This window comes from Mandrillus leucophaeus, unplaced genomic scaffold (assembly GCF_000951045.1).
Source record: "Mandrillus leucophaeus isolate KB7577 unplaced genomic scaffold, Mleu.le_1.0 Scaffold70, whole genome shotgun sequence".
Taxonomy (NCBI): Eukaryota; Metazoa; Chordata; class Mammalia; order Primates; family Cercopithecidae; genus Mandrillus; species Mandrillus leucophaeus.
The window spans coordinates 4516231-4538378 of NW_012107586.1; the positions used below are offsets into that span (position 1 = coordinate 4516231).

At 56.9% G+C, this 22148-nt stretch overlaps 2 protein-coding genes across 4 annotated transcripts in view; both read left to right on the forward strand.

The window, feature by feature from the left end:
- The window catches only part of SPEG (SPEG complex locus), a 63780-nt gene extending 50186 nt beyond the window's left edge, over positions 1-13594 (forward strand). The window contains exons 31-45 of the mRNA XM_011964694.1: positions 252-383; positions 3093-3209; positions 3394-3561; positions 3674-3796; positions 3940-4107; positions 4221-4824; positions 5296-5535; positions 5620-5843; positions 6697-6772; positions 7008-7157; positions 7491-7650; positions 11255-11382; positions 11709-12016; positions 12617-12758; positions 12948-13594. Of these exons, the coding sequence (XP_011820084.1) occupies positions 252-383; positions 3093-3209; positions 3394-3561; positions 3674-3796; positions 3940-4107; positions 4221-4824; positions 5296-5535; positions 5620-5843; positions 6697-6772; positions 7008-7157; positions 7491-7650; positions 11255-11382; positions 11709-12016; positions 12617-12758; positions 12948-13086 (2879 nt within the window). The 3' untranslated portion in view covers positions 13087-13594. The remainder of the gene's footprint in view (positions 1-251; positions 384-3092; positions 3210-3393; positions 3562-3673; positions 3797-3939; positions 4108-4220; positions 4825-5295; positions 5536-5619; positions 5844-6696; positions 6773-7007; positions 7158-7490; positions 7651-11254; positions 11383-11708; positions 12017-12616; positions 12759-12947) is intronic.
- A 167-nt stretch (positions 13595-13761) lies between these two features.
- On the forward strand, positions 13762-21883 carry GMPPA (GDP-mannose pyrophosphorylase A). 3 transcript variants are annotated; one of them, XM_011964667.1, is made up of 13 exons: positions 13762-13835; positions 14864-14923; positions 15026-15123; positions 16371-16474; positions 16747-16933; positions 17279-17338; positions 18964-19094; positions 20108-20242; positions 20338-20435; positions 20604-20650; positions 20869-20961; positions 21143-21311; positions 21588-21883. In XM_011964667.1, the coding sequence occupies exons 2-13, from the start codon at positions 14884-14886 to the stop codon at positions 21686-21688; spliced, it is 1263 nt and encodes a 420-aa protein (XP_011820057.1). In that variant the 5' UTR covers positions 13762-13835; positions 14864-14883; the 3' UTR covers positions 21689-21883. The 3 variants fall into 3 exon arrangements, with proteins under 3 accessions (XP_011820057.1, XP_011820059.1, XP_011820058.1); XM_011964669.1 differs by having other exon boundaries at positions 13779-14155; XM_011964668.1 differs by having other exon boundaries at positions 13794-14155; positions 14869-14923.
- The last annotated feature ends 265 nt before the right edge of the window (positions 21884-22148 follow it).

Below are 22148 nucleotides of genomic sequence, written 5' to 3' on the forward strand. Positions count from 1 at the left end.
GCAGGTGCAGAGGAGGCTGGGGTGCGCTGGAGAGAGGCCGTGGGAGGAGCAGAGGGGCTGGGGACACCCACGAGGGGCAGGCTGAGGCCCCGAGGGTGGAATCGGCAGGGCTGGAGGGGAGGAAAGCAGGAGTGGCAGCAGGGCAGGGTGGGGCTAGGTGTTCCTTCTGGTTCTCTGGGCTGAGGGCTGCAGAGAGGTGTGAACTTGCTGGTACCGACTGAGCAAATGCTAACGGGCCTGGGTCTTCACAGCCCCAGGGGAAAGCCGAAGCCGGCTCCGCTGGGGCTTCTCTCGGCAGCGGAAGGACAAGGGGTTATCGCAACCAAACCTCTCTGCCAGCATCCAAGAGGAGTTGGGTCACCAGTACGTGCGCAGTGAGTCAGGTAATAGAGGCCTGCTGGGTGAGGACCCTCCTCCCCTCCTGCTATCCCCTACCCATATCAGGGAGCTGTCATGGCTGGTGAGAGGTGGGCCACCCTGACGAGCCTAGTGGAAGGGGTCTGCTCAGACAACTATAACAATAGCAGTAGCTGTCATTCATTAGAGAAGCTAAGTGTTCTATTAAACACTTTACAAGCGCTGCCTTATTCAATCCTGCAGCATTGCTTGGGAAATATTAGTATTGTCTCCATTGCACAGGTGAGGAAACCGGCTTAGTGATGCTAAGGATCTGTCCAAGTCGCAGGGCTAGTAAGTGGAGCAGCTGAAGTTGAACTGTGTGACCTTCTGCAGCCAGGTCTGGGAAGGGGCTTCAGGACACCATACTTATGTCTGTCAGGGGCTGGCCTCCTCTCTCCTGGGAGACCCTAGAAGGTTTCTGTAACTGGCTGCACTTTTCAAGGAGCTCAAGATATAGGGCCCTCCTGCCCCCACAGTTCCCCTTTAGATGTGTGTGTGCTTGGGTGTGTACCCAAAGACACTCACTTTCTCTCCAGCCTAGAGGACCACGACCTGTATTGTGCCCCCTAAGTCTCCATTGCCCTGCAGCTCCGAACACCTGACTGGCCCTCCCTGACCCTTCTGTACAGAAAAGCAGCCTTCGGAGCTCTTTGCCAGCTCTTTGCCCTCTTCTGTTTCTCTGCCTGAGTGTCCTGGAGCTCCAGATAGGGAGGCATTCCCCACGTGGGGTCACCCCATCCTGCCTGAAAAAGGCGCATTACTCAAGGATGACCAGCAAAGGCTTCGGGAGGTTGGGTTTTCCAGAGCAGCATGCAGGAAAGGAGAGAGTCCGTGAAGCCAGGCTATGTGCAGGATCTTGACAGGCCACCAGTCCTGTTCTTCCCCCATTTCCTGATAAAACTCAGAATGGAGTTGCTGTCGAGTCTTGCCTCAGCTGGGCTTGTAGGGATTGTGTCCAGCCTTGGCCAGGGCAAAGGGGGCTGCAGTGAGAGAAAAAGAGGGAGGGAAGGGCCGCTGGTGGGGAAGGGAGGGTGGAAAATGAGGGGGAAAGAAAGCAATCAGCCAGCAGAGAGGCCTGGGGACAGCTGATCCCTTCCCACCTGGGGCCTCCTCCCGGCCCAGTTTTGCTTATGCAGCTGATTTCCTGCCTAGGCAGTGTCCCCTTACCTTATCCCCTCCCTGTTCTCTGCAGAAACAAGGCTGTCCCAGTCCACTTTAACAACCAGGGCTGGCCCCTGGGAATGGGGGTGGGGCTGGCGGGGCTGGCAGGGCTGGGCCTGGGTCACTTTCACCTCTGAGAGAGGTGGCCTCTCTCTCTCTCTCCCTGCTACCCAGTACCCTCACTTGGCCTGGAGGCAGCCATTGAGAAACTGTGTTCACATTGCCTTGTTGGAGCCTCAGTGTGGGACCCCTCCTTGGGGAGCAGTGGGGTACAGCGGGAAGGGGGCACACTGCCATCCTGATCACCACTCCTGCTGAGTACTCCTCTCCTGCCTGGCTCATCCCCACTCCCAGTCCCCCACAATTCTTCAGACAGGCAGCAGCTGGGGCTCCCAAGGCTCCTCAGCTTTCTCTGCCCAGGTGAATAAAATCCACCCCCAAGTCCTCCCCTATCCCCACCCTTCACCCACCACCCCCATGGCCGAACTGGGATTCTTCTAAAGGGATATTCCCAGGGATCATGCACTCAAATCCTCAGGGCACTAAGGAGTCACAGGCTGGCTACATTGGAGGAAGGAAAACTGGTCTCATCCCTAGCCCTACCATGTGCACAGCCACCAGCTGGCTGTGAGGGCAATTTCTCTGCTTTGCTGAAACAGCCTTTCTCTGGGCGTCTGCTCCAGGCTTCTCTGCTGGCCATATTATTGAGATAATGCTAGCAACAAGAAAAGTTAGTATTTATAATCAGTTACTGTATGGCAGACACTTGACATGCCTTGTAATTGTCACAGCAAGAATCCTGTGGGCGCGGTATTATTTTCCTTGATTTACAGATTAGAAATGGAGCTTCTGAGAGAGTAAATGACTTGCCCAAGGTCAGGCAGATACTGTCTCTTGCCCCTTCAAAAGCTCTCACCACTTAATTGACCTGAAGGAGTATATAGGAGACCTACGACCCTGTCCCCGGATGGCAGGTGGGAAGAGGGGCCTGGAGGCCGACACACTTCCAGGATCTGCCCACATTTTCCTAGACTGCAACTCTTTTGAGACTGCATGTTCTGAAAGAACATTCCTCATTCGGTCCCATCGCAGCTCAGGTTACTAACTCACCTCAATTCTTTTCTCACTTGCCCTGTTGTGCCCCAGAGAGGGTGGGTCTTGCAGGATCTTAACCATTATAATTTTTCAATATTTGTTTGCTTTTATTTTATTTAACAAATGCTTATAGACCGCTTAATTAGTGCCAGGCCCTGCTGTCAGTGATTTACAAACCCATGACATAAGTAGCATCGTCAATAGTCAGTGCAAGGAAAAGGCAGTCCAGCACAGTGAGGGCCTGGGGAAAGTGATGCTCGCCCCAAAGAAAATTCTTGAAGGCATGGCCTGGGGTTCCACTTTCCACATCTGCCTGGGAAGAGACAAGGTTTCACGCTGCTTCCTGATGGCTGTTTGCAGGCCTTCTCCACCCCTCCCTCAGCGGTAAGTGGGTCAGGGCCCCCACAGACAGATGGCTGTCTCTGCTTTTCCTCCAGACTTCCCCCCAGTCTTCCACATCAAACTCAAGGACCAGGTGCTGCTGGAGGGGGAGGCAGCCACCCTGCTCTGCCTGCCAGCAGCCTGCCCTGCACCGCACATCTCCTGGATGAAAGGTAAGGAAACTGCCTCCCACAGAGAGGGAGGCCAGCAAGTGGCCCTGAGCCCAGGGGATGGGAGGGGCTAGGCCAGGGTCGGGGCTGAGCATGGTTGTGGGGATGTTGGAGTAGGGAGTGAGTGAGGGGGCCTGGACATGTGCTAGCTCACTCAGCAGCTCCTCTTGCTTCTCCCTGTCCCCAGACAAGAAGTCATTGAGGTCAGAGCCCTCAGTGATCATCGTGTCCTGCAAAGACGGGCGGCAGCTGCTCAGCATCCCTCGGGTGGGCAAGCGGCACGCCGGGCTCTATGAGTGCTCCGCCATGAACGTCCTGGGCAGCATCACCAGCTCCTGTACCGTGGCTGTGGCCCGTGAGCCTGGGGCAGGGCCCCAGGGGGGTAGTGAGGGGGATGGCGGGGCAGCGCTTGAGGGGCTCTTAGCTAGGGTGTAGGGGCTCTCTGGGACTCTTCTTTCTCTTGCCAGGAGTCCCAGGAAAGCTAGCTCCTCCAGAGGTGCCCCAGACCTACCAGGACACGGCGCTGGTGCTGTGGAAGCCCGGAGACAGCCGGGCACCTTGCACGTATACCCTGGAGCGGCGAGTGGATGGTGAGGATGGGGCAGCCGGAGGGTGGGGGGAGCGGCAGGGGGAGTCTGGGAAGGCCAGTGCCCTCCCCGGCTCCACAGATAGCACTGTGGGAGCTGGCGTCATCCCTTCTGTGACCTCAGCCCCTCCCCCATACTGCCTATAGGGGAGTCTGTGTGGCACCCTGTGAGTTCAGGCATCCCCGACTGTTACTACAATGTGAGCCACCTGCCAGTTGGCATGACTGTGAGGTTCCGTGTGGCCTGTGCCAACCGTGCTGGGCAGGGGCCCTTCAGCAACCCTTCTGAGAAGGTCTTTGTCAGGGGCACTCAAGGTCAGTGCAATGGTGTGGGGTGGGGGAGGAAGGGGGCCCTGAGCATAGGGTTCTTGGGGAGCACCATAGCCTTGCCCCAAGGCACCGTGGTGATGATTTTCTTTGTCTCTTAGATTCTTCAGCTGTGCCATCTGCTGCCCACCAAGAGGCCCCTGTCACCTCAGGGCCAGCCAGGGCCCCGCCTCCTGACTCTCCTACCTCACTGGCCCCACCCCCAGCTCCTGCTGCCCCCACCCCCCCGTCAGTCACTGTCAGCCCCTCATCTCCCCCCACAGCCCCCAGCCAGGCCTTGTCCTTGCTCAAGGCTGTGGGTCCGCCACCCCAGACCCCTCCACGAAGACACAGGGGCCTGCAGGCTGCCCGGCAAGCAGAGCCCACCCCACCCAGTACCCAGGTCACCCCAAGTGAGCCCAAGTCTTTCGTCCTTGACACTGGGACCCCGACCCCAGCCTCCACTCCTCAAGGGGTTAAACCAGCGTCTTCCTCTACTCCTGTGTATGTGGTGACTTCCTTCGTGTCTGCACCACCAGCCCCTGAGCCCCCAGCCCCTGAGCCCCCTCCTGAGCCTACCAAGGTGACTGTGCAGAGTCTCAGCCCGGCCAAGGAGGTGGTCAGCTCCCCTGGGAGCAGTCCCCGAAGCTCTCCCAGGCCTGAGGGTACCACTCTTCGACAGGGCCCCCCTCAGAAACCCTACACTTTCCTGGAGGAGAAAGCCAGGCAAGCAGGGCTGGGGAAGGGAAGAGGACATAGGGGAGTGGGTCAAATGTCTGGAGCGCATGGCTTCGGAGAGAAGACCAGATTGTACTGGCTGGGGTGAGGGGAGGTGCTGAGACCTGGGTTATTAGCATCATTGAGTTTAAATGTGCCAGACTACACTGCGGGCTTTAGCCATGTGATCTCATCGAATCTTCGCAACTCTGAGAGACACTGTGCTGTTAGCATCACCCATTTCACAGGTGGCAAAACTGAGGTTAGAGAAGTTCTGGGATTTACCTAAGGTACAGAGCCAGTGAGTGGCAAAGCTGGGACTCAAAGCCTGGTTTCTAGGATTGAACTCTGGAGCTCACACCGGAACTGCTGTCTTCTTGCCCCTAGGGGTCCCTGCTCTCCTCCGTTAGCCTTCACTGTGAAGTGTTCCCCTCCTCTCCTCTGAGCCTGTGGTGACCCTCCCCCCCTCCCGACACACAGGGGCCGCTTTGGTGTTGTGCGAGCGTGCCGGGAGAACGCCACGGGGCGAACGTTCGTGGCCAAGATCGTGCCCTATGCTGCTGAGGGCAAGCGGCAGGTCCTGCAGGAGTACGAGGTGCTGCGGACCCTGCACCACGAGCGGATCATGTCCCTGCACGAGGCCTACATCACCCCTCGGTACCTCGTGCTCATTGCTGAGAGCTGCGGCAACCGGGAGCTCCTCTGTGGGCTCAGTGACAGGTAGCTGGGCATTCTGGGGGAGTAGGGAGGAAGAGGTAGGGGAGGCTGGGCCGGGTGTCATCCGCTCCACCCCTGCTCTCCCAGGTTCCGGTATTCTGAGGACGACGTGGCCACTTACGTGGCGCAGCTGCTACAAGGCCTGGACTACCTCCACGGCCGCCATGTGCTCCACCTAGACATCAAGCCAGACAACCTGCTGTTGGCCCCTGACAACGCCCTCAAGATCGTGGACTTCGGCAGTGCCCAGCCCTACAACCCCCAGGCCCTTCGGCCCCTTGGCCACCGCACGGGCACGCTGGAGTTCATGGGTGAGGGGAGCAGCTGCCAGCCCGGGTGGGGACAGGGCACTGCCAGAGAGGCAGCAGCCAGGGCTCACCCCACTTCACTTACATATGTGCCACTTATTGAGTGATTACTGTATGCAAGCAATGAATGAAGTATGTGGATTTTTCTTCCAATTGATCTTTACAATAACCCTGGAGTGTGGCACAATATTAGCCCCCTTTTACAGATGAGGAAACTGAGGTGTACATCTGATGTTAAGGATTTGTGCAATCAGACAATTATAAATGCTAGAGACGGGATTCGCTAAAGCCAAAAAGACAGGAGAATCAATTATTATTTTATTTAAATAAGGAGAACCAGCTACCATTGAGTAACCTGCTAAGTGCTTGATGTTCATGATTGCTCTTCCTTAGTGTGGTTCTACAGGCCACACTTTACAGACGAGGCTATGGAGAGCCAGGCAGGTTTAGTAAATGGCCCAGGGTTCCATAGCTAGAAGGGGCAGGTCTAGGATTAGAACCAGCTAGGCTGATTTTGAAGGCTTTTAATCTTGGTGTCAGCCACACTCTTTGTGAATGGGAGCCATACCTTGGAGCTAATCCAAGGGAGCTTGTCACCCTGCTTCTCAGCCCCTCTGGAGTTCTGGGGACCCCCTCCATTTTGTGCCCAGGCTAATTCCTCAGGTGTCCCATATGTCTCTTGGGGTATGCCACCACCTCTGTCCTGCCTACTGGGCTTCAGGGCCTGCCACTTTGGTCATTCCTATGGTCTGGTGACCTGGGCATTGTCCTGCTGCTCAAGCACCCAGGGACCTCCCCCGCCCCCACTTCCCTGCCACTAGGAAGCTGGGTCAGCTTGGCCTCTGTCTCCTGTCAGCTCCGGAGATGGTGAAGGGAGAACCCATCGGCTCTGCCACGGACATCTGGGGAGCGGGTGTGCTCACTTACATTATGTGAGTGTCCCCTACCCGCCACAGCCCTCTCTGCCCACACAGTGAGCTCCTGGACTCGCCTTCTGCCAACACTCTCTCCCCCATGCCTCACCTCCCCTGTACACACATCACACTGCACACTCACACTCAGGTACAGAGCAGCATGGCCCTGAGCACTGTGCACCCGACACTAATGTCCTTCCGGGCCTGGGTGTTGGCCTCTAGTCTGCCTATGTCAGTCAATCTTCCCCAACAGGCTCAGTGGACGCTCCCCGTTCTATGAGCCAGACCCCCAGGAAACGGAGGCTCGGATTGTGGGGGGCCGCTTTGATGCCTTCCAGCTATACCCCAACACATCCCAGAGCGCCACCCTCTTCTTGCGAAAGGTCCTCTCAGTACATCCCTGGTGAGTGAGCCCCACACCTGCCATCTCCCAGTGTCACCTGCCCCCGGCCCGGCCTGTGCCAGAGATTCCCCAGCTCCTCCCCTGCTCTTAGGAAGAAGTCTGCTGCTTCTACTAAATGGTCATACTACCTACCATTTAAAGCCTGCGACAACCCCATGCAAGGCGGAATCACTGCCCCCATTCCAGAGATTGGGGAACTGAGCTCTTGAGCTGCCCAAGATCACACATGTAGGGGTGGATGCAGGATTGGGACATGGGTCTGCAGGAGGACAGAGCCCTGGCAACTCCCAGAGCCATCCTTCCAGGCTCATTATCCCTGGCTCTGCCTGGCAGGAGCCGGCCCTCCCTGCAGGACTGCTTGGCCCACCCATGGTTGCAGGACGCCTACCTGATGAAACTGCGCCGCCAGACGCTCACCTTCACCACCAATCGGCTCAAGGAGTTCCTGGGTGAGCAGAGGCGGCGCCGGGCTGAGGCCGCCACCCGCCACAAGGTGCTGCTGCGCTCCTACCCTGGCGGCCCCTAGAGGCACGGACCACAGCCAGGCCTCGGGCTTCAACTGGGGTTCCCACCAATGCCACGGGACATTCCAGGGCCCACGCTGAGCCAGGCGGGCCTGGGGCTTCGGTTACCACCAGCAGCAGCATCTGGCCGGGCTCTTACCTCATAGACCTGCAAGGACAGAGACCCCAGGGCCTCGACCTGATGCCACCCCAGGCCAAAGCCAGAGTGGGAGACCCGTTGGCCAGGCTGGGCAGGGTGGGAACAGGCAGAGGGACAAGAGGGGAATGGGGAAGTGGAGAGGAAAAGAAGTCGAGGGACAGGAAGGAGGAGGCTCTAGGAAGGTTCTGGGTTGGGGATCAGTGCATCTCAGGGAGAACCAAGGAAGATGGGCATGGCTGGAGAGGAGGAAGAGGAAGGAACCCAGGGTGTCAGGGCAGTAGGCTGGGAGTCAGTATGGCAAAGCAGGGGCAGGACACAGATACAGTGGCAAGGGCCCAGGGCTGGGACGTGAGAGAAGGCAGCGAGGCGGTGGAGGGAGAAGAGAGGACTCAGGTGGAGGTGGGGTGGGCCAGCTGTCAGCATCCCTTAGAGGAGAAACATGGAGAGCCGGAGGCCAGCAGTCACTCAGCTTGCTGTATCCTCCTGTCCAGTGGATACAGCCCCGGGCGCTCTCTGTTGGCCCAAGGATGTCCCCAGCACCCCTCCATGGCCTTTGGCCTTCTTCCCATTCATATTTATTTATTTATTGACTTTTATGAAGTTTCCCCTTCCATCCGATCCCTACTGCCCATGTTGTCCTGACCATCCCTCCCAGCCATCCAGCTGTCTGTCTGTCTGTCACGAGGAAATAAAAATGGCAAGCAGCATAACCTGTGTGTCTGTTGGGAGGGATGGCTGGAGGGGAAGATTGCTGGGAAGGGTTGAGTCCGGGACAGGGGCATTTAGCCCTCTCTGGGCATTCCCCAACACACATTCCAGGATATACCAGCTAGCACTTTGGGTCCTTCCAACCCCCTCCTCTGACCCTCCTGGCCCCTCACCTGTCCTCATTCCTGGAGGGAGGGGAGACTGGTCTGCTTCTCCCCTTGCGGTTTCTGGAATGCTGGCAGATCCACTGAACCCCTGCAACCAGGCTCTGGTAGCCGCCACCTCTTGTCACATGTTCCCTCATCACAACGTGGGGGATGCTGGGCTCTGAAATAGGCCAGCCCTCACCCCAATCCTGGCTCAGCCTCATTCACTCTGCCCAGAAGACAGGCAGCAGTTCTGGTCCTGACCCCTGGAGCAGAGTGGGTTTCATCCTGATGGTTGGCAAGAGTAGGTAGTGTGAGGAGCTGCAGAAGAAACCAGGACAAGGAGGTTAAGGTGGCTGGATCACCTGAGGTCAGGAGTTCAAGACCAGCCTGGCCAACATGGCGAAATCCCATCTCTACTAAAAATACAAAAATTAGTCAGGTGTGGTGGCGCATGCCTGTAGTCCCAACTACTCAGGAGGCTGAGGCAGGAGAATTGCTTGAACCTGGGAGGTGGAGGTTGCAATGAGCCAAGACTGCACGACTGCACTCCAGCCTGGGTGATAGAGCAAGACTCCATCTCAAAAAGAAACACTAGGACAGGCCCACGCCCCTCACCCTCCATGTCACAGCACAAATCAGAGCACATGGAGAGCACCAGATGGGAGTGCTCTAGTCTGCTGTGTCCAGCATTTTCCTAGGACTAAGGGACACACTAGCCTGGACCTTCTTGTCCGCATGGCAAGTTAGGAGGTCTGCTGGGTGCTAAAGCACCTCGATTCTAGCCACAACCTTGCAATGCCATAGAATGGTCACTGGGACCTAGGACTGAGCTGCCCTGCCCTGAGGTTGGGGATGAGGGGTTGGGGGGTTGGTGGGGACCCAGATCTCCTTGCCTCCAGAGGAAATGCTCCCCTCATCCCCACCTTCAAAATTCTGTTCTTGGCAAAGTAAAAGGAACAAAGCTTCTGACCAGGGTAGAGAGAGTTGACACCACTGTGTTGCTGACGGAGGTTGAGGGCCCCTTGACTCCAGCTCAGACAACCCTTTTGCCCAGCCCAGCCCAGCCTCTCTAGCTTCTCAGGACCCCAGGGAAGAGGCAATCCTCATCATCATAAAATAACAGGATGCTAAAGCCAGCTGGAAGGGACCAGAACAACGCCTTGCCTACCTGTCATTTTAGCGATGAAGATATACAGTTTGCCTGTGAGAATCTCCAATCCCCTACACACTGCAAATGTTTTGTATAAAAACGAGGTGCCTGAACTCGTATCTTGATAAATGGTAAAATTTCTCTGCCGTACCCCCTCTGATCTTGAGCTCCCTTCCCATCTCCATTGGAAATGGCATGTGAACTGCTTGTTCCAAACCCAGAGGAGCAAAGGTAATTTATGTCAGCAGAGCTATGTCAAAATTGCTCTGATCAAAAGGTGACAGTGCCCCCACACTAGGGCGGGTAGTTCCAATGAATGGAAGCAATGCTTCTGCCAGGTGCCCAGCCTGGGCAGAGTGGCCTCCAGGCAAGCCCCAGAGGGGTTAACTGAACCCCTTCACCCCAGGTGGTCTGATGCCCCGATGCACCAATTTATGCCCCCAAAAAGGACTTGGGCAGACCTAGGGTTGGAGCCACTAGTGGTGCTAATCTCCAAGGACAGTGCAGTCTAAACAGCCCCTACCATGTGACATCAAGGGGAGTGAGTAGGGCTAGGGATGGCATGGAGGGGCTGCTATTCTCAAAAAATCTTTCCCGTCCCCTCCTGGTTTATCTCAGTTTACCACCAGGGGGCACAGTGTGGAAGTGACAACCCTGGACTCCTGGGGTTGGGGATAGGGTAAGAGCAAGGAGCTTCTGGATTGGTCTTGACAGCCACGTGGCCCTGTTGCCATTAGCTGTAGGGGCCCTGAGGCCCAAGCCCCTTGCTACTCTGGCTTTATTCAGGGACACCCCCGAAACACTCAAACCCCTTACCAACAGGGTGTGTTGTCTGACTATCCAGAGCCCAACCTGAGTGAAAAACTGCCCCAGTAGGAAGCTGGATCTCTTGTCAGCTAGGGGCTGAACCTGGTCCTCCTGGGAGTGGGATGGATACCCCCTGCCCTGGGAGGGGACAGGGCAGCATCCAGCTGTCCAGTTGTCCAGGTGCTGACACGAGGTGCACCCCAGAGCCGCTCGGGTTTCCCCCCACGGGCCTAGCCCAGCGGCTGAGCCAGCATCCCAGGCAGCCGCAGGCTAAATAAAGAGCCTGCTTGGGTCAGAGGGAGGGGGATGGGGTCCCGGGGGGTTTGGGGCAACCACGCCAAACAAGGCAAGGAGGGGAGCGATGTATAAAACCGAGCCCAGGGCTGAGCACCCTGCCTGCACCCCTACTGTGCCATCCAGAAGGGCTCTGTGCTGCCTGCAATCCAGCCAGGCGACTCAAGTCCCTAGGTCAACCCCTCCACAGTAAGTCCTATCCTCAGAGAAGCCGCAGACACTCCCATTCTTCCACCCCCTTGAATGTTCTGACCATGGAGGAAAAGGGCTGAAGGTGGGACCCTCTGTCTCAACCTGGACCCCCGTACTTGTCGCCCACTCTCCAGATGTCTAAAGCAGCTCCTGCCAAAAAGTCAGTGGCTGCGGCCCCACCTCCTGGATGTACCCTGGACATCAATGACCCACAGGTCCAGAGTGCGGCCATTCGCATCCAGGCCTCTTACCGAGGCCACAGGTAAGAGGGAACCCCGGAGCTCTGTGGAGGAAGGGAGTTGCAGAGAGCGCATTCTTGAATGGGCTTTGGGGAAGGGCTGAGGGGCTTCAGCAGCCTCTAGAATGACTGGTTTTAGGGGAGGGTCTTTACTGAGATGTGGAGGAGTGGCCGGCAGGAATGCATCATCCTATCAGGGCAGCAGTTCAGGAGCAGTCCTCTTCCCTACCAAGCCACACGTTTAGCGGTCTGGCGGGCCCAGGGGGCAGGCAGGAGATGGTGCACTCTCTGAAAGGGCTGCGGCCGGGCCTGTCTTGGGAACTCTGGACCCTGACTCGGCCCGGGGGTAGGTCCCGGAAGGAGCTGCGCGAGAAGGGGCCGCCGCGGGTACTGGAGCCGCTGAAGGACGTGGTGCTGATTGAGGGCAGCGCGGCCAAGCTCACTTGCCGCATTTCGGCTTTCCCGGACCCATTCATCCGCTGGAGTAAGGACGGCAAGGAGCTACGTGACGGGCCTAAGTACCGCTACGTCTTCGAGGACCCTGACGTGGTGGCACTGGTGGTGCGCGACGGCGAGCTGGCAGACCTAGGCCAGTACAGCATCAACGTCACCAACCCCTTCGGCCAGTGCTCCGACTCGGCGCGCATCCTCGTGGAAGGTACGCGCGCCCCGGGCGCAGCGCCAGGGCGCAGACCAGCCAGAGCCCGCAGCCCGGTCCAGCTGCGCGTTTACCTCTGGGCCTAGCTATAGGGTCCCTGCCAGCCCAGCGCCGGGCACGGCCTGGCCACATCGCCGCCGCCAGCCACGTGCGTCCTTCCCTACCTCGGGATCCAGCCCTACCCGGGCTAAGCAGTCCTCTGTGGGCTTCCATCACGCGGCTCCAGGTCCCCAAGGTCACACAGCAAGTCAGAGGCAGAACCAGGGTAGGACACGGGTCTTCCGACTCCCAACTCTGGGCAATTTTCACTACCCAGAGCGGTCTCTGAGGCGGTTCACACATCTCTGAGATGTGTGAACATTCAGGGGCTTCCGCCCGCCTTATCTCTTGATCCTCTTTTCGACCCCGAGAAGTAGGAGAGGTAGGGATAAGTCCCTTTAACAGCCAAGGAGATGAAACCAGAGAGGCTAATGATTTGCTAAAAGTCACGCTGCGAGTTTAAATACATCTGTATTTAGTGCCGGGTATTAGCTGGGGAAGTGATGCCCTGCCTCATCTCCAGGTCCTTTACGGGGTTTCGCTCCCCTTTCCTTCCGCTAGTCCCGGCGAAGATTCAAAAGGGACCCGACAACACTAAGGCGCGCAAAGGCGCCACCGTGACGCTGACTGCGGAGATCCTGGGAGAGCCTGCGCCCGACGTGGGCTGGACCAAGGACGGGGAGGACATCGAGGAGGATGACAGGCGAGGGCTGGGACCTGCGGCACGGGCAGGGCCTGGGGCTGGAACTTGGGTGGGACTGAGCCCAGAAATCTGACGGGAGTGACGGGGGCGGGGACTGGGCGGCGAGGAACAGAGTTGGCTAAGGAGCCCGGCCTAGTGCGCCCTTGTACTGACCGCGGCTCCGCCCTCCTCCCCGCCACCCCTCCGCAGGGTGTTCTTCGAGATCGGCAGCACCACCACGACGCTGACCATTCGCCGGGCCGTACCCCAGGACAGCGGCAAGTACGAGGTGTACGTGGAGAACAGCCTGGGCATGGACCAGAGCTTCGCTCGCGTGGACGTAGCCTGAACGACACCCCCGGACCTTCCGCCCTGGCGCCGAGCCTGGGGGTGGTGGGACCCACAGCCTTCCTCTAGCTTGCTTAATAAAGCGGCTCTCTGACCCTCCGCGTCTGTTCTGCTCTTCCACGTCGCCATTCCCTCTCCCCTGCACCCGCGCCCACACGTATTCCACACCCCCACGCCAAGGTCACAGCCTGCTGGAGTCACAGGAAAGTCTGGAGAGCGCCCAGCGCCGTGCTGCATTTCAGACAGTCAACCTGATACAGTTGCCCTCACCGTCCAAGGTGCCCTCACTTCCCAGCGGGACCGGGGGCTGGGCCCAGGACCCCGCCTTCTCCTCTTTTGTGCGCCTCCAGCCCCAGCCCCTCGTGGCTGTTTGCCCCCGGCCCCGCCCCTTCCAGGGCTGGCCACACCCCCCTGCTGTCCTTAGTCCCATTTTCCTCTGGGACCCAGTTTCTCACTTCGGCTGCTGCCGCGGTGCCCATTCCCCGACAGCTCTGGTCCCAGTCTTTAAGTTCCAGGCTGTGCTTCTCAGGCCCCACCCTTCTTCTCATTTAACCCCGCCCCTCGATACCTTGGGCACGCCCCCGGACTTCAGCACCGCTCTCCTCTCCCATTAACTTTGAAAGCGGTGAAAAGTTCAGACTACAATTCCCGGCAGAACCTGCGAATGAGTTCTCGCGACTTGCGAGAAGACACGTGCGCGGAAGAAGCTTGCAGTAGCGGGCGGCAGAGCTGGAGTAAAGGGAGCTAGTGGTAAAGGGAGCTGGTGGAGGGGTGGCGGAAGGGGTAAGGGGCAGGGGACAGCCTCTAGACAGAGGGCGGGCTCCAAGGTCCTGGCTGGCCGTGGGTGCGCCCGCGCCTGTGTTGGTCCCACAATCCCTGGCCATGAGAGGCCAGGGTTTATTGGACAGAGTCAGTTGTGGGGTTCAGAGGGTCAGCAATCAAGCAGTCCTCCGAATCCAGAGATTTAGACCCAGCCAGTCATCCGTATTAGGACTGGAGGGGGGTCAATAGGTTCAGTGTTTGAAATGCCGAGGAAACCTGTCTTTTGATTTGGGGTTCAATATATAGAGGTTAGTTTTAGGATTCATGTTCAACATATAGAGGATTTTCCTGGGATTAGGGGTTCGCCAAATTCAGATCAGTGTTAGTTCAGTACTTGGGGGTTACGTTCAGGATTTAAATTAAATATCTGAGGCCCACTCGGGATTTGCTGCTCAATATTCAGGGTTCACTACTGGGATTCAGGGCTTAATATCTAGAATGAAGACACAACACTTTGGGAATCAGTGAGTTTGAGGCTTCAGTATTTTGAGGTTTGGGTCTGAGAAGGGGGTCTCTGCCAGGTTTCTGAATTTGCAGAATTTGTTCATGGCCAGAGCGAAGTCTTTTAGAGATCAAATTGTGGGGCGTGAATTTCAGAATTTGGGAGGAATCACTGTGAGGTTTGAAGGCCGACTGGAATCTGGGTTGGGATTTGAGATGTGTGGGATTTGTGAGGTTCTGTCCAGGCAGGGACTATATTGAGCTTTGGGTTTACATCTTGGGGGAGGGCTAAGTGCTGCTATTTGGGGTTTGGGGTTTGGTTGGGGTGTGAGATCTGAGCCTGATTTCTCCGCTGGGATTTGAGATGTGTGGGATTTGTGAGGTGTTGGGTCCAGGCAGAGACTATATTGAGCTTTGGGTTTACATCTTGGGAGAGGGTTAAGTGTTGCTATTTGGGTTTTGGGGCTTGGTTGGGGTATGAGATCTGAGCTTGATTTCTCTGTTGGGATTTGAAGTTTAGGTAGCAGTCACCATCATGCTCAAAGCGGTGATCCTGATTGGAGGCCCTCAAAAGGGTGAGGTGCCAGGGGAATGGGGGGAGGAGGTTGGGCTGGTGTGGTAGGCGGAATGGGGGCAGAGGAAGGCAGGAAGCCGAAATGTTCTCTTTCCTCTCCCAGGAACTCGCTTCAGACCTTTGTCTTTTGAGGTGCCCAAACCACTGTTTCCTGTGGCAGGGGTCCCTATGATCCAACATCATATTGAAGCCTGTGCCCAGGTAACCTCAGGGACTCCCCTGTCTCCCCTCACTTCCTGCTCATCTTCATGCTATGTTTCCCCCTTTCCCAACCATAATCTCTTCCCACCAGGCATAACTCCAAGGACCATCATTCACAGATGACAATGTGAATGGCGCCCCCTCAAGTTATGCTGTGCAGCTGCCCTGCTGTCTTCCCCTAATCTAGTTTCTCATCTGGCCTCTTCCTGCTCAGATTTCACTCCTATTTTTAAAGTATGGAATGTGAGATCAGGCAAGGATCTTGGAGACAATGTAAAGCCGTAGCATGGAGACTCTTAATGATAACCAGGCACAAATTCATATCCTTGATCACCGTGATGCTCATTTCTTTATTGCTTTTCGTATTGAGACAGGCAAGGTTTTGGTTTGAATTCAGTCTCTGCCTGCTGTGAGGCCTGCAACAAATAACACACCCTCTCTGACACTCAGTTTCCTTATGTGTAAAATGGGGGAGATTAGACCTACTTTGTTGGGTGGTGAAGCTTAGAAATGACATTTGTAAAATGCCTAGTACAACACAGACCCTTGATACATGGTACCCTTACCTCATGCTGATCTCAAGCTTAGGCTGACAGATAATAAAAATGAGGGCGGGGGGCGGGGAATGGATTAATGCAGCTTGGTAGGCAAAGTCTTTCTTACAGTAAGTCCCAGTTCTGGTTGGTGGGGGTAATAATAATTGATTGAAAGATCAGGCCTGGCATGGTAGCGCATGTCTGTAATCCCAACACTTTTTGAGGCCAAGTTGGGAGGATCGCTTGAGGCCAGGAGTTCTAGCCTAGCCTTGGCAACATCAAGAGACCCCTTCTCTACAAAAAGTTTAAAAATTAGCTAGATGTGGTGGCCTGGCTGTAGTCCTATCTGCTCTAGAGGCTGAGGCAGGTGGTGACATGGCTGTAGTCCTCGAAACTTGAGAGGCTGAGGTGGGAGGATCGCTTGAGCCCAGGAGGTGGAGGCTGTAGTGAGCCAAAATCATGCCACTGCACTCCAGCCTGGGCAACAGAGCGAGACCTTTTTTCATAAAAACAAAACAAAAAAAGATCAGGCCTCCGACTTCCTCCAACTTCCTCATTGTCCAGAGGAGAAAATAGCCCAGAGTGGTGAGTGCCCTGGGACCCCACAGCTGAGACTAAAACTGGTTTCTAGACTTTGGGCCAGCCCTGAGGATTTCCCCAACATCACCTCCTGTTAGACATTCTTCCTCCCAGCCTTTCCCTTTTCCTCAGGTCCCTGGGATGCAGGAGATTCTGCTCATTGGCTTCTACCAACCTGATGAGCCCCTCACCCAGTTCCTAGAAGCCGCCCAGCAGGAGTTTAACCTTCCAGTCAGGTGTTTGTGCACACACTCATATATGGGGGTGGGGAGGATGCCCTAGGCCTCTGAATTCTTGGGAGTAGGTTGAGTCAGCATTTGCCAGAGTTCATCCTCACCTAGTAGAAGGATTCTTATTTGGACATCACTGAATCCCTGAATATATAGAGTTTCTCTGTGGGCCTTGGGCAGGAGTACTCCTGGGAGCAGGTGGTGGGGGTCAGGTGCCCTGGCTCATGGTATCTGTTTCCTAAGATCCACTGAGCTGGCTCTTGGGTCCCTGGGGACAGGTACCTGCAGGAATTTGCCCCCCTAGGCACAGGGGGTGGTCTCTACCATTTTCGAGACCAGATCCTGGCTGGGAGCCCCGAGGCATTCTTCGTGCTTAATGCTGATGTCTGCTCCGACTTCCCCTTGAGTGCTATGTTGGAAGCCCACCGACGCCAGCGTCACCCTTTCTTACTCCTTGGCACTACGGTGAGGGGGTCAGGAGGACTGAAGGGTGTAGAGGAGGTGATCCCAAGAGCTTCCTGGAATTCAGGGTGTTGGGGAGGCAGGGGCGCCCTGGGCGTTGGTGTGGGAGCTGGTGTCAGGAGGGAGATGCGCTGCTCTGGCAGGCACGGAGGTGTTAGTGGAGACCCCGAGCCCTCTGGCTGTTTAGAAGTAGGGAGGGGGAGGGCAGCTGTCAGTTTCCACCCTTGCTGAAGGCCTGTCAGTGGCAGAGCTGCATGCCAGGTGCTGTAGGGGAGGGAAAGAAAGGAAAAACAGACGTGGCTGCCCTGGAGCAGGCAGGTCACTATCTCGGGTGTGTCTGTCTTTCAGGCTAACAGGACACAGTCCCTCAACTACGGCTGCATCGTTGAGAATCCACAGACACATGAGGTGAGAGCAGAGAGGGGGCTGGGTGGGTGCCTACTCTGTGTCATCATCCCCTCTACCTCAGGCCTCTAGAGAATGCTGGCACAGTATGGGGTGGGCCGTAGTCTTGTCAGACAGGTGAGACGCTCCCGATTAATCATCTTACATCCCTTTAAGAGAGATTGACCAGGGGGAGGGGGGAATGGTTAATTTTCCTGCAGGTGGTGCTGTAATAAATGTATGCACAGTGCATAATGGGAACACCAAGGCGGGGCCCAGCCCAGCCTTGCCAGGGTAGGAGTAGGGAGGGCTTCCTGGAGGAAGCAAAGTCTGAGCGGAGTCCCATTTGTCTACATGACAGAAACAGAAAGGTATTACAGGCGGAGGGGATGGCAGGTGTAAAGGCCTGGAGGTAGGAAATAACATACCGGAGGCAGGAACATGATAGGCAAGGCAGCAGGGCTCTCTCCTGGTTTGTGAAACTCCCTTCTCCTATGCCTCTTGACTTTCACATAGCCCTCCCTCCTTTATTTATTTGTTTATTTTTTGAGACAGGGTCTCACTTTGTCTTCCAGGCTGGAGTGCACGATCTTGGTGCGATCTTGGCTCGATCTTGGCTCACTGCATCCTCGACCTCCCAAGTTTAAGCCATTCTCCCACTTCAGCCCCTCAAGTAGCTGGAACTATAGGCGTGAGCCACCACGCCCAGCTAAATTTTTTTAGCCTGTTGCCCAGGCTGGAGTGCAGTGGTGTGACCTCGGCTCACTGAAGTCTCTGCCTCCTGGGTTCAAGCCATTCTCCTGCCTCAGCCTCCTGAGTAGCTGGGATTCAGGCATGTGCCACCATGCCTGGCTAATTTTTGTATTTTTAGTAGAGTCAGGGTTTCGTCACATTGCCCAGACTGGTCTCGAACTCCTGCGCTCAAGTGATTCACCCACTTCAGCCTCCCAAAGTGCTAGGATTATAGGCATGAGCCACCACCATACCTGGTCTCACATACCCCTTTTATTTGTTCGTGCTTTAATATAAAACATACATATAAACACTCACACACACACGCATGTACACACATACACATAGATAGTTTTGTGCTAAGCACCAGGTAGGTGTGAGAGAAACAGAGCCAAATGGGTGCAGTCCCTGCCTCATGGGCACCATTAGTCTAATAGGAGTGACAGAATCAAAAGCCAACCTTTGCAAATGATACAATGCCAATGGTGAGGCGTGGCCAGAGTTCAGGAGTGCCCAGGCATGAATAGCTAACTCTGGGGCCAGCAAGAGAGGACGCACAGAGGGAGTGACCGTGTCAACTGGGTTTGGAAAGGTGGGCTTTCCAGATGAAGAGATGAGAAAGGCCATTCCAGGCACAGGCATGCAGTCGGGCGGAAACGCGTCTGAGAGGTAGGCAGTGGGGAGGATCAGGCAGGGAAAGCCATGGACTTTGGACTTATCTGAAGGTGAATCAGGTGAAGGGCAGTCATCTCAGGGTTTAAAGCCAGGCAGCAGTAGGATGTGGACACGCACTGCATTTTAGCCAGGCCACCCTGGCAGCAGGAAGGAGAGGCAGGAAGGGCCTGGAAATCAGAGGGTCTTAGGGGACTGTGGCAGTAGTCCCTTCTTCTACTGAAGCCAGCCTGCTCTGTTCACAGGTATTGCACTATGTGGAGAAACCCAGCACATTTATCAGTGACATCATCAACTGCGGCATCTACCTCTTTTCTCCTGAAGCCCTGAAGCCTCTTCGGGATGTCTTCCAGCGTAATCAGCAGGATGGGCAATTGTGAGGCAGGCCCCATAGCCCTGTGACCCCAAGTACCCCCAGTCACGGACCCCAACACATACCAGTCTCTGCAGGCTCCATCTCAACTTGCTCACCTTCCTCCTCCCCTTTCCCTTCTCCACTTGCCATCTCCAGCAGAGCCTCCTGAGTCCCTCCCCTTCTAACCTCATTCTGTCCCTCTTCCTTATCCATCCCAGTTCCTCCTCTGTCACTGCCTGCCCACTCCCCTTCTGGTCCATTTCTGCCAAGCCCTGAGTGTCCCAGAGACGTCTTTCAGAACAGACGGCAACACACAGTTGGGCGCACACACGCTCGGGTGCAGACGTGTGCACGTGCACACACAGACAGACATGCACACTCTCAGGCTGAGGCTCCCCTTGGAACAGAGCACCTAGAGCCCTGCTCGCCAGTCCCAGGGTCTTCCCTCCTAGGGCTAGAAGCTGTTCCCTTCTAGGGATCCTTGCCTTACCCCCACATCGCCCCATGTAAGGCCTCCTCCCCTCATAGCCATTTCTCACTCCCACCCGTGTCTCTGCTTCCCTCTCCATCCCTCCTGGCCTCTCTGTCTCTGTCTCTGCTGAGCTGGCATCTCTACCATCTCTCTCTCCCTCTCTTTCTGTGACTGTCTCTGCCCTCACCAGCTGCCTTTCTCTGGGGTGAGTCTGTCTGTGTTTCATTCCATCCAATGAGTGGGAGGGTAACTCGGAGGGGGTAAAGGGCTGAATGGGGACGAGAATGTGAAAATGGGGGGAACTCCTTCTGGAAATGGGGCAGGGATGGGAAGCAGGCCTCTGCCTGGGGCTCCCTTGTGATAGCACCCACCCGAGCTGGGGCTGGGTGGGAGAGTTTCCTGGGATGAGAGCAGCCCTTTGGAGAGGACCGGACCAGACCTGAAGAGAGGGGCTTAGAGAGGTGGTGGGAATCCCTCCCAGTCCTGTCCCCGGGAGACTGTGTTAGCCCCACAGCCGGGGCTCAGCTGGGGGACTGATGTCAGCATTCTTCCTCTCTGCCAGGGAGGACTCACCAGGCTTGTGGCCAGGGGCAGGTACCATCCGCCTAGAGCAGGATGTGTTTTCAGCCCTGGCAGGGCAGGGCCAGATATACGTGCATCTCACTGATGGTATCTGGAGCCAGATCAAGTCCGCCGGGTATGGAAGGCTGGGTCCCCTGGAGATTGAAACTTTGGGGTGGTGGGCACAGGCCCTGCTGACCCCTGAGCCTCTGCCCCCCTCGTGGCCCCCAGTTCAGCCCTCTACGCCTCCCGCCTCTACCTGAGCCGATACCAGGATACTCACCCAGAACGGCTGGCCAAGCACACCCCAGGGGGCCCACGGATCCGAGGTACCCAACCTGCCCCAATTCCTAACCTTTGGCTTCCACCCCAGCCCCTCTGCCCTCTGAACCAGGTTTCTTGACCTCGAGTCCAGAGTTGAAGCCTCAATCCCTGCCCCTCCCTGATCCAAATTCGGTTTGGGATATTTGCCCCCAGGGCCTCTCTTCTGCTTCTAGGGAATGTGTACATCCACCCGACTGCCAAGGTGGCCCCCTCGGCTGTGGTGAGTGCTGGGCCCAGCCCCAGGGAGGGGAGGGTGGTGGTCGGATGGATGGAGGGTGCCCACACTGCCTGAGTTCTGGGTGCTGGTTTCTCCACTTTGTCACAGCCTGTTGTATGGCCTCGAGCAGGTCGCTTCTGCCTTATCTGTTCCAGAAGGGAGTTGGATTTGGGGATCCTCCAAGTCCCTCCAGGGCTTATGGTGTGTGCTTTTCTCCACAGCTGGGCCCCAACGTCTCCATCGGGAAGGGGGTGACCGTGGGTGAGGGTGTGCGGCTCCGGGAGAGCATTGTCCTCCATGGAGCCACGTTACAGGTAGGCACCAGCAGACACAGCCGCATGTGACACCCCAAGAGCCTGCGGGGAGGGCCCAGCTATCCCCCCAAGAACAGAGAAGGGTGAACGCCATGGGCTCTGCATCTGGCCCCACCTCACACCTTCCGGTTCCTGCTGCCTCCTACCCCTTCCCCTTACTTTTCACCCTCCTCTTTGGCAGGAGCACACGTGTGTTCTGCATAGCATTGTGGGCTGGGGGAGCACCGTGGGACGCTGGGCCCGCGTGGAGGGTACCCCCAATGACCCCAACCCCAATGATCCCCGAGCCCGCATGGACAGTGAGAGCCTCTTCAAGGATGGGAAGTTGCTGCCTGCCATCACCATCCTGGGTATGGCTTCCTGGGGGCCAGGGCTGGGGGAACCCCACAGCTGATGGCCAGTGACTCTGGGGAGCATTCATTCCTCTTGTGTGCACGCGTGTTTCTTCTTTGAGCAAACAGTTACCAGGGGCCTGCTGTGTGCCAGGCCCTGTGTGAGTCACCAGGGGCATGAGGCCAGGGGCACAGATGGGCAGGAGGGGTCCCTCCCTGCTGGCAGTGGCCCCCAGCTCCCTGCTCCTGTCTCCCCTCCCATGACCTCCCCTGATGCCCTCATCCACGCCGCAGGCTGCCGAGTCCGGATCCCTGCCGAGGTGCTCATCCTGAACTCGATTGTTCTGCCACACAAGGAGCTGAGCCGAAGCTTCACCAACCAGATCATCCTCTGAGTGGGGCTGCCAGAAGGCCTCCAGCTCCTACCCGCTCCCCTTGAGGCTGCCTCCTGCTTGGCCAGCCTCTGTCTAGAAAGGACCGGAGAAAGCCAGGCAGGATCGTCACACGCCGGGGAGCAATGTGGGTGGCCTGGGGACTCCTGGGCTTTCTCCCTCCCGACTCCCTAATAAACCCCATGAACCTTGGAGCCAGCACGGACTCTACTTATGTCTGGGCTGGGGGTGGGGGCGGAAGCGGGGCAGCTGAGTCAGGCCCCCCCACATTAGCATTTAAATTGGAGTCGTTGCTGCGGGCTCATGAATAATGAATCTGGAGCCCTGGTAAATCTCCCCCTCCCACTGCCTCAGCCTCGTGCGCTGCTCGGGAGGAAGGCCCTCAAGGCTCCCCAGCCTGCCTGGCCCCCGCCTTCGCCCCTGCCTTTCTGCCTGCCTGTTCCTCCCCACGGAGCCTGGCTCA